The sequence below is a fragment of the Salvia splendens genome, chromosome 15, assembly GCF_004379255.2.
Source record: "Salvia splendens isolate huo1 chromosome 15, SspV2, whole genome shotgun sequence".
Taxonomy (NCBI): domain Eukaryota; kingdom Viridiplantae; phylum Streptophyta; class Magnoliopsida; order Lamiales; family Lamiaceae; genus Salvia; species Salvia splendens.
The window spans coordinates 28,535,086-28,545,839 of NC_056046.1; the positions used below are offsets into that span (position 1 = coordinate 28,535,086).

The 10,754-nt window shown below is 39.9% G+C and overlaps 2 protein-coding genes across 2 annotated transcripts; both read right to left on the minus strand.

Annotated features, from left to right (window-relative positions):
- Positions 1–585: 585 nt before the first annotated feature.
- LOC121766969 (protein NRT1/ PTR FAMILY 4.6-like) lies at positions 586–10,347 on the minus strand. Its single transcript, XM_042163192.1, has 5 exons — positions 10,339–10,347; positions 2,684–2,944; positions 1,963–2,403; positions 1,685–1,809; positions 586–1,429 (listed from the first exon to the last, which is right to left on the minus strand). Exons 2-5 carry the CDS (start codon positions 2,942–2,944, stop codon positions 586–588), a joined length of 1,671 nt encoding a protein of 556 aa, XP_042019126.1. The 5' UTR covers positions 10,339–10,347.
- On the minus strand, positions 5,400–6,054 carry LOC121767433. Its single transcript, XM_042163691.1, has one exon. It carries the CDS (start codon positions 5,999–6,001, stop codon positions 5,513–5,515), a length of 489 nt encoding a protein of 162 aa, XP_042019625.1. The 5' UTR covers positions 6,002–6,054; the 3' UTR covers positions 5,400–5,512.
- Positions 10,348–10,754: the final 407 nt, after the last annotated feature.

The window sequence follows — 10,754 nt, forward strand, 5'->3', positions numbered from 1 at the left end:
TTCAGCCCACTTCAATGATGGATCTCTTGCCTCTTGTCTTGTCTATCTCACGTGTAGAAGTCCGATGTTCATTATATAAGTATAGTGTTGATTCCCTTGTATAATACTCCCTCCGTCCCCAAAGAATATGCACTTTGGGTTCGGTACGGGTTTTAATGTAAAATTGGTAAAGTAATAGAAAGGTAAAGAGAAAAAGTAATTAAAGTATTGTTAGTAGAGAATGAGTCTCACCTCATTAGAGAGAAAAGATTTTCTAAAATTAGAAAATGCATATTCTTATAGGACATAATAAAAAGACAAGATTGCATATTCTTGTGGTACAAAGGGAGTGGTAGCCTTTAAAGGATTGAGTGACCTAGTTATGATGAAATAGCTTCTCCATAATAAATTCAGGTCATACAAAAAAATTAATAAAAGTTAAACTATAAAATGAAATTTGCAAAAACTTAAAGCAATAAAGTGAAAATGTAGTTTTACAAACATTCTTATTTCAAACGACCTTCCAATATAATAATCCGATGAAAACTCAGAACCATAAAACCAAACCAAAAACAAAAGTAAAGAAGAAAAAAGAATATAACACAGTCAATCAAGTTTACCAGGCTCTCCGGCAGCCTCAACGACATCGTCATCGGCGTTGGTCTTGTACTTGTACCACATTGCCCAAAAGAGATAGTGGAAGAAGTTGATGACACTCAAAATAGCAAGAAGCCAATAAAACAGATCCAACTTATTCCTGTCCAAATCCAGGCCATACACCCACGCCTTTTTGCTCGGCGTCACCCTTTTTGTGACCGCCGTCACCACCTCCACCAACACACTGCTCAAGAAATATCCCAACGAGAGCGATATCCACGTGAAGGAGGTGGACAACGACTTCATCCCGGCGGGCGCCTCCTTGTAGAAGAACTCCATGAGCCCGACCAGTGTGAACATGTCCGCTATCCCAAATATACCGTATTGGAACGACAGCCAGAAGAGGCTCACAGGCGCCAAGGGGTTCTCCAGCGACTGCCGCCTCCTCTTCACCTCCACCAAAGCGGCTGCTGACATGGACACCGCTGACAAGACGAGCCCCACCCCAACGCGCTGGAGCTGGGTGATCCCCGTGGGGTGGCCTGTGAGGCGGCGTGCCAAGGGGACAAACAGCGCGTCGTATATGGGGATGAGGATGACCATGAAGAGAAGGGGGATGATCGGGATTGAGGCCGGTGGGACCTTGAATGACCCCAGCTTAGTGTCCATTCGGTTGCCTTGCTGGACGGAGAAGGTCTGCAGTTGGGCGAGGCATGTGTTCATGATGATGGTGCTTCCTATGATTGGTAACATCCTTGTTAGCACCTTCACTTCTTCTACCTGTGTCACTGTGCACACTTCCCAATCTGTTGCCTCTCTTTTCTCCCCTAGGATCGCTGCTTTGTCTAGCCACCTACCGTTTGGTAGACTAGTCATGTTTCGACTAGATATGATACACTAATAATTGTTTGTGTGCGCTTACTTACGCCATATAAATTAAACAATGGGTAGAGCCAAGATAATTCTCATTATCCTAACAAAACGTAACTACCAAATGTACCCGAAGATTCAAGATTAATTTTGACTAGTTGTTAGCATTAAGTGAAGTTCAAATAAATGTGTTTACTTTGTTCTAACATAGCTACCAAACGATAAATACGATCATTACCTGAACTGTTGGGTATGAGGAATTATTCCGATTGTGGAGTCAAAATCTTTCTTGCTTTCCTCGTAGAGCTCATTAGGGTTCTCAGGATGAGGCAGCCCGCGATTTTTTACCGCTACTATTATTACCTGAGAAAAAGAAGAATTGAAGCATGGATTGTTAAATAGGGATGTAATCAAATGTAAACTCTACATACCTGTACAAACTCTAAATTATGATTTGGACCATTAGATTTTATGATCTGACGTTAATAGGTGACTAACTATTGTGAATATGCATACCTGTGCGATTCTAACAAGTGGGCTGTGTTTAGGGATTTTGAGGCGATAGAAGGGTTTCCCAAGTATAAGTACCACGAAAGCTAAGAAGGTGGCAATGGTGACAATAAGGAACCCCTTCCACCAGTTGTCTTTCAAAGGGTGGTTTGTAGAAACCCAGACGATGACTGTGACTCCGATTGATGCACCACCAACTATACTCAGCAACAACCAGTTGAAATAGCTTGCCAGCGACTTGGCTTCCTCAGGGTCGTTCTCATCGAACTGGTCAGCCCCAAGGGCCGGGAAAGACCCCCTCAGTCCACCCGCGCCCAACGCCAGCAAGAACATTGTCGTGTAGAAGTAGACGGCCTTGCCTCCCCCTATGCAGCTCGACTCCCCGATTCCACAAAATGAAGGTAGCAAATGTTCGGAGTGAGCTTCAATGGTCAGCATTACTAGAGCCTGAATTAATGAATCATTTAATTGAAAATTATTATGGAACTATTGAGTACTCTTGCTTGATGTCCCATTAAATATGAAACATTTGAAAATCGACATGGGATTATATGTAGTGTTGTTTTAGGAGTTAATGAAGAGAGTGCAAATTATGAGAGGAGAAAAAGTAGAAATAAAGTTGTTTCCATTTCAGGAAATGGAAATGTTTCATTTTTAAAGGGATAATCCAAAAAGAGTATATGAGATCTTGAATAATGAAAATTATTTATAAAAGTAGATAAATTACCATGAGTTCAAGTGCCCCAAAAATGATGGAGGTGTGGAACCTGTTAATAAAAGTGTCGGAGATGAAGCCACCAACAACAGAGAGTAGAAATGTAGTTCCCATCAAGTTAGTGAAAGTGTTAGCAGCTGTGGGGAGATCGAAATACAGCTTGAACATGAAGTAGAGGACCAAGCTCATCATGTTCGCTACGAAACCCATATTTTCCAATGCAGCCAAACCGTAAATGAAAGATGCAGCTCGGACACCTCCTTTCCCTTTCATCTCCGATTGCATTGTCGCACCCTTCTCTGCGTCGTCTTCTCCCTGTGTAGATCATATACTATATGATTAGATCATTAAACTCATCAACTAAGTTGCACTAAAAGTATGATTAGTTAGCACACTCACCATGCTTCAAATTAACTAATGTGACAAGGAATGCTATGATAGGGAATTAAAGGTGCACGATATATAAATTTATATGAAATTAACAACATTGTATGCAACGTCAATTATTGGCATATACTACTTCTTGTTGCCAATCGGACGTGTTCATGATCCGGCCATATATAGCTGTCTTCTCCTTCACTTAGATCACTCCAATGCAATCAAACTGAATTTTTTAAATATGCTTAATCCACTTTTGTTGCTTATGTTGAAGACAAAATAGTTGATTTATATATATATATAGTATTACATGTTGCCTAAAATAATAACTTAACGAAACATAACTAAGCATAGTTACTTTAATAATTTTGCCTATAATTATTCATTACCACAAGATATCTTTAAGCATCTCCAACCATTTACATCATATTCAACCTCATTTTATTGTAAAACATCACAACTCTTTTTACATTCACAAAATCTCAAGTTGGGATTTGGATATGTTATAGTGTAAACCCAAAAATATGGTGTATTATAATTTGTCAAAAATCCAAAATGAGATGGGTTTTGGAGTACCATAATTTGTTAGTACCTTTGTATTGGAAACAATCCAATATTGATTTAGGGATATACCCTATTTTCCAATTTTCGAACTTTATTTTAACATGTATATACGGGTTCACTTTATAGAAATAAACCTAATATTGTAGACATTGAGGATCACATTGCCATTGCCATTGCCATTGCTTGTTGAAAGTTGTTAACACATTTATATGTATTGCGAACTCGATCTGTGGCCATTGCTGTAAAGTCGTTGATCTAATTTTTCATACACTGCTGTCACATAAAAATGACAGCAATATATAGTTATATCCAGTGAAATTTAGTAAAGTTGCACAATGTTCAGCTAGATGCTGCCCACCAGCTTCTTATATTTGTATTTTTTTTTTCTGTGTTCATGGCTGTATTGAGTACCCCAACAAGGCTTATCTTTCTCTGTTTTGAAGCTCAATAACAGCAAAGTGAATAGTAGTATCAGACAGCCTCCAATCCATTTCATGCAGAAATACAAGTATGAACCCCCATATCTCCTTGATAATTTTTAAATCTATAGTAGTATCCTGGCTTCATACAGGCAAACCCCATCAGAACATTAAAAACAGCAAGCAATAACCATCCTACTTTTTTCTATCTGTGCCATTAAAAATGAAACATTTCCTTCTTCTACCCTTCATTACCTCACAAAACAACATTACATAAAATATTATGCCGAAAAGCATTTAATGGGACGGAGGGAGTATATTCTAGATAGTAGTGTTTTTTCTAATAAAATACCGGATCACAATATTTGTACCAAAGTGAAAACATCATAAAAATCCATAGGGTTTCGCCCTAAAACCAATTGGTTATAAGATGAAACCTCTTAGATTTCTATCATGGTATCAGAGCACTGGAAAATGAAAATGAATGACGCAGATCGATAGAGAGCTAGTCCAACCCCTCCAAGGTTTCTATCAAAACATATGTCTATAAGATTTATCCATGACAAACCCTCCACATTCAGGAAGATTAGCCAGAAAGAGGAAGGAAAAGATAAATGCCATGTCAATTACAGGTTATTTGAAGTCAACCTTGGCTTTGATTATAATAGAAACTCCCATGGAAGCCTGACACAAGGCCAAAAAGTCTTTGTTCCATATTTCAACAGTAATGTTTCAGCTGCATAACATGCATATCTACATAGTCACATAACTGGAACAAAAATTTGTTGAAGTTTACATTGATATAATAACCATATAGCTTGTTCTGGGAAGTATTGGTTCTGAGATGTATTTACTAGAGTCACAGATATGCAACAGTGTGGAATGTTATTCCAAAACTGAATGCCAACTAGTCCAATTGCTAGAGAATTGGTATCTAAGTCCAATCAGCAAAACTAGTCAACCTTTTCCAACAATCTCCCCAAGTATGGCACCGTAAACGCAATGCACCTAGGATATAAATAAAGAGGAATAGCAAAATATGATCCTTATCATGTCAGCCTTGGCTTAAGAGTAGCAGTGTAAATGATGTAAGATGAGCAATAATGGGGAGTATCTCTGTTGTTAATGACCTCAAGTTACCAAATTCACATGCCATTAGATTAGACATTAGTTGGAGATATGTTAATTTTGAGTGAACATTAGTCATCTATTCATGCAACTATCTAATTCTTATCATACACATTCCTAAAGCAATGAGGATCACCTATAACATCTCGTACTACATCTCCTACTACACACACAAACATGAGTGATGCAGTATGAGATGTTATAGGTGATCTCTAGTGTTCCTAAAGACGAGACGAGTATTAAGTAGTAACGGATGCAATTGTGCACTGTGTACATAACAAAGCGAGAAATAGAATTCACAGATCGATAATGTAAATTATACTAATATGAATGAAATACTCTCTGAAATTGATCAGATGACATCGGAATGGTTTTGATTGGACATTAAGGAGGCGACTCTCTCAATTGCTTCCTTGGCGTTTCGTCTGGCCAGCAGAGCTCCCATCACTTTCTGCTCCGCATCGGCTCTAGCAAGGGCTGCCGCCCTGTGCATCGCAGCGGCGGCAATTTTGGCGGCGCAGAGAGATTCTTTGGTGAAGACGAGAGCAGTAGTTGAATCGATGAAGGAAAAAGAGGGATCGGAGCAATGGGGGCAGAGGTAGCGGTTAGAGTGGGAGGAAGGGAGGCAGGTGAGGTGGGCGAGGGCGGGGCATCGGAGGCACATGATGCGGGCACCAGCGGCGGCGGTGTCGTCGTGGATGTCGAAGCAGACGGGGCAGAAGGTGTCGCGCTTGTGGCGGAGCAAGCAGGCGGTGCAGAGGTCCGCAAAAACGCCGTGGTGAGGAACGTTGTGGACGAGGAACGGACCCGACCCGCAAACCTGGCATTCCCCAACCGCCATGAAAGAGGGTTTTAGTTTTAGGGCTCAATTTGAAATTTAATTTTTCTCTATTGAAGAAGGTAGAGTTTTTGGATATATATATATATATATATATATATATATATATATATATATATATATATATATATATATATATATATATAGGGTAGTGATCTATGGCAAACACCTCTTAACCATATAACTAGAGAACAAATAATAGCCACAAGATCAAAAAAATCAAGGGCTCATGTTAATTTTCGAATTTAATGAGATATTAGCTCCCTCAATCACAAATTTACTCCATAATAACAAGTCAGGGGTATTATTGTCATTGCAGATCGAATTAAATCCAAAATCAAATTCGTCTCGTCTTAATCTCTCTCCTCCTCCTCCTCCTCCTCCTCCTCTGTTTAGCATCTGTTTGAGAATTTTATGTAGTTGAACCAGCACGCACGACTCAAGACTTCATTGACCACTCCTTCACTCATCCAACATTCTTCACCAACCAATTCCCCCTTTTATACTTCCAATTTCCAAATCCAATCACTCAATCCTCACAAGATGAACGATCTATTCTCCGGATCCTTCTCCCGCTTCCGCGGCGGCGCCGACCTGTCCCCGCCGCCGAGCCACAACATCGAGCTCTCCGGCAGCGGCGGCGCCGTCAATTTGTATATTAATAAAAATCAGTGGATAAATAGAGTAATTTTGTCTTGAGATTTGGTTTCCTTGATTTTGTAGCTGGAGTTCTCTGCAATTGATAAACAACTTCTCAAAACTCTTCTTTTTCTTGTCTGCATTTTCATGTCACAAAAATACAAAAGTTGATATAAAAGAATATACATATATTTTGCACGAGAACTGAAGTAAGAGTGATGTGTTTTGTGAATAAGAGTGAAGTAAAATCTGAGTAAGAGTGATGTGTTTTGTGAACAAGAGTGAAGTAAAATCTGAGTAAGAGTGATGTGTTTTGTGAACAAGAGTGAAGTAAAATCTGAGTAAGAGTGATGTGTTTTATGAACAAGAGTGAAGTAAAATCTGAGTAAGAGTGATGTGTTTTGTGAACAAGAATGAAGTAAAATCTGAGTAAGAGTGATGTGTTTTGTGAACAAGAGTGAAGTAAAATCTGAGTAAGAGTGATGTGTTTTGTGAACAAGAGTGAAGTAAAATCTGAGTAAGAGTGATGTGTTTTGTGAACAAGAGTGAAGTAAAATCTGAGTAAGAGTGATGTGTTTTGTGAACAAGAGTGAAGTAAAACCAGAACAAGAGTGATGTGTTTTGTGAACAAGAGTGAAGTGAAATCTGAGTAAGAGTGATGTGTTTTGTGAACAAGAGTGAAGTCAAATCTGAGTAAGAGTGATGTGTTTTGTGAACAAGAGTGAAGTGAAATCTGAGTAAGAGTGATGTGTTTTGTGAACAAGAGTGAAGTAAAATCTGAGTAAGAGTGATGTGTTTTGTGAACAAGAGTGAAGTAAAATCTGAGTAAGAGTGATGTGTTTTGTGAACAAGAGTGAAGTAAAATCTGAGTAAGAGTGATGTGTTTTGTGAACAAGAGTGAAGTAAAATCTGAGTAAGAGTGATGTGTTTTGTGAACAAGAGTGAAGTAAAATCTGAGTAAGAGTGATGTGTTTTGTGAACAAGAGTGAAGTAAAATCTGAGTAAGAGTGATGTGTTTTGTGAACAAGAGTGAAGTAAAATCTGAGTAAGAGTGATGTGTTTTGTAAACAAGAGTGATTTGTTTTGTAAACAAGAGTGAAGTATTCAAAATCCACTTCAATTTGACAATTTCTCCATTGAGAAACACCACGGCTCTTTTAGCATGCACTTCTCTTATCAAGGTTATGGATTCATCAACTCAGACATACATCTAAGCATCCAATTTCTGATCAAGTTATAATTATTTTTGGAGAATTACACCAGCCATATACCTAATTCAACTAGTACATAGGAAGAAAATACTAAAACTGATATTAGAATCCTTGAATAATTTTCAATCCCAATCCATTTCGGTAGAAATTACTAATTAATTTTTTTTACTTAAATCATTTTCGAGCTAAAGCCGAGCGAAAGCGGAAAGAAAAAATGTTATCTCCACTTAGAAAATATATAATGCATAATTGCTCCAGCATACAGCGCCGGAGCCGAAGAAGTCGACGAGATCACCGACGGCGGCGGTGCAGCCGTCGGAGACGTCTGAGAAGGCGTCGGAGTGGGCGGAGCCTGCGGCAGCTCCGCCACAGAGACAGCTAGCGCGGCGCATGACTTTCGTAAGATTGGATTCACGGTGATTATATGTTATTCATGAATTCACATTGATGTATTGAATTCCCAAAATGCCCCTGGACAAGTTTTTTTTCATAAAAATCTGAAAGTTTGTTTAAGCCATAGGATTAATTTGGAGTATTAAAATGTGTGGCTGAGATTTGTTCTCTAGTTATACACTTAAGATTAGTTATATATTGATCACTACCCTATATATATATATATATATATATATATATATATATATATATATATATATATATATATATATATATATATATAGGGTTTTGATCTATGCAAAACTAGATTTAAATACAGAAACGCAGAACAATATCATAATTAGGGCACTTTTAGGTCATAATTAGGTAATTTGTAGGTCATGCTAACAAAGCATGACCTAAAACGATCTTAGTATGACATTAAATCCAAATATTATAATATGACCTAAAATTACTTAATTATGACCTTCCGTGTTTTTAGTTAATAATAGACCATTAGATCATCTAATCCTAGGGCTGAGATTTGGTCTGCATTTCTGGATTTAAACACATACTTATTTTGATCATCTCCCTATATATATATATATATATATATATAGAGGGGAGTGTTGAGGACCTTTTGTTCCCTTTGATTTAAGTTCTTACTTAATGTGAACCGTTAGATTAGATGGATGGACAGATCGGATGAAAACTTGATAACTTATCCCGTGTTGCATTATTAGGCCTAATCTGTGCATTATATGGGTAAAATAGTAAAACAGCACTGTATCAAAAACCGCTCAAAACCGAAGGAGCGGAAATTAAGCCGGATTTTGCTACGACCTACCATCTACTCACTCTCTCTCTCACTCCAAACGTCTCACCCTCAATCCATCATTGCAAATCGTCTCCCCAAATTCCCCCAACTTTCCAAACCCTAGCCGCCATTGGAACCAACAGGAAATCTACGGGGACCGTCGATTCTCGTCCGTTTCACTGTCCAAACCCCACTCCCGCAGTGCGCGACCATCTAGTTGAAGGAGACTAAAAGGTAGGGTTGAAAAAGGTTAATTTTTTGGTATTACACACCGTTAATCGCCGATATTCACCGCCTACCACACCACCTACTCGTCGATTCACTATTTGTAAAAATCATGGATTAAATATGCCCGGTCAATGGATTTTGACCAAATAATAAATGTGACGAGACATTTAATTTTGTGAAATTAAATGACATAGCGTCGATCTACATTTTACGTAGGTAAATGTAGTATATTCACTTTCTCAAATCCGATTTCCGGTGAGTGAGAAATAGTGGATTAAAGTTGGGCATAATTAGCTTTTAATTAAAGCTTGGAGATGGAGCTTAGGGAATAATTAACTAGTGTTAATTATCCCACATTGGAGGATTAACACATCTTTAATGTGTATAAATTAAGTGACTTTATGTTACTTAATAATTATAGTGGACCAAGATGGGTGAAAGAGCCCACACGCGCGCACACGCGCGCGCCGCCGCCGCCGCCCGCCCGCCCGAGCCCGTGCCCGTGCCCGTGTCCGTGCTCGTGCTCGTGCTCGCGCTCGTGGTCGCGGGCCGCGGGCCTCGGGCCCGGGCCCGAGCCCGATCCCGATCTTGGACTTGGACTTGGACTTGGACTTGGACTTGGACTTGGATCTTGGCAATTGGTCTTTGGGTGGTCTTTGGGCTTGGTGCTTGGCCCAAACTATTCTTTTTGGACCACCGCCGAGTCAGCAATCCAAGTGGCTTGACACGTCGTCAAGCGAGGCACAGTCACGGTTGCCACGTGAGAAATCCACACGCTCCACACACGGGTGGCACATTACAGCCACACGCCTGTAACCGACGTCGGTTACGTTTTTGCCATGATGAGCCTTCAATGGCTGGTTGACCCTGCATGGTGGTTAGCCTATAAATAGGCTAGCCATGCCACTGCATTAGGACACACACCTATAAGCATTCTCTGCATAAGCTCTCTCCCTCTCCCTGCATTGTCTTTCTGTCGAAGCTCTGCCCTCTCCTCCATCTCGTTCGCCGGAGCTCTGCTGATTGCGGTGCTGCATCAGAAGAGACGTAGCCGTTTTACCTTTGGGGACGACACGCCAAACTGAGAGCACTACCGGGGCGTATCTCGTCTTGCGGGAAGAGGCCTCCTCGACTCGGCTGTCATAGCATACTGGTTTAGTTGTTTCATTTTCGTTGTAACTTCAGTTCATTTTTGTATTCCTTCTTTTGGGTTGTATTACGCCCGGTTTTGTTATCTTGTAATCCCAGAAACCAACAATCGCAAGACGAGATAACTTGCCTTTGAAGGAATTTGGACTTCTAAACTGAACTAAAACTTTCGAAATATTAACACCTTTTGCTGGAGATGTCGACGGAATCCAACACTGCTGCTGCCAACGCCACCGCCGCCATTCCCTCCACCATGGCGACCTCTGGACCGGTCAACACTTCATCGGCTCCCTCGATGATGCCAACTCCCGGCTTCCCAGCCGCTTCATCCACCGTCCCT

What these genes read in the sequence shown, in the direction of transcription:
- LOC121767433 (XM_042163691.1), bottom strand. Translation starts at nt 6,001, where the DNA reads ATGGCGGTTGGGGAATGCCAGGTTTGCGGGTCGGGTCCGTTCCTCGTC.
- LOC121766969 (XM_042163192.1), bottom strand. Translation starts at nt 2,944, where the DNA reads ATGAAAGGGAAAGGAGGTGTCCGAGCTGCATCTTTCATTTACGGTTTG. An exon ending in CACTTGTTAGAATCGCACAG is followed by an intron (nt 1,810 to 1,962) that starts GTATGCATATTC and finishes TCTTTTTCTCAG; the next exon opens with GTAATAATAGTAGCGGTAAA. An exon ending in CCTCATACCCAACAGTTCAG is followed by an intron (nt 1,430 to 1,684) that starts GTAATGATCGTA and finishes ACCAAACGGTAG; the next exon opens with GTGGCTAGACAAAGCAGCGA.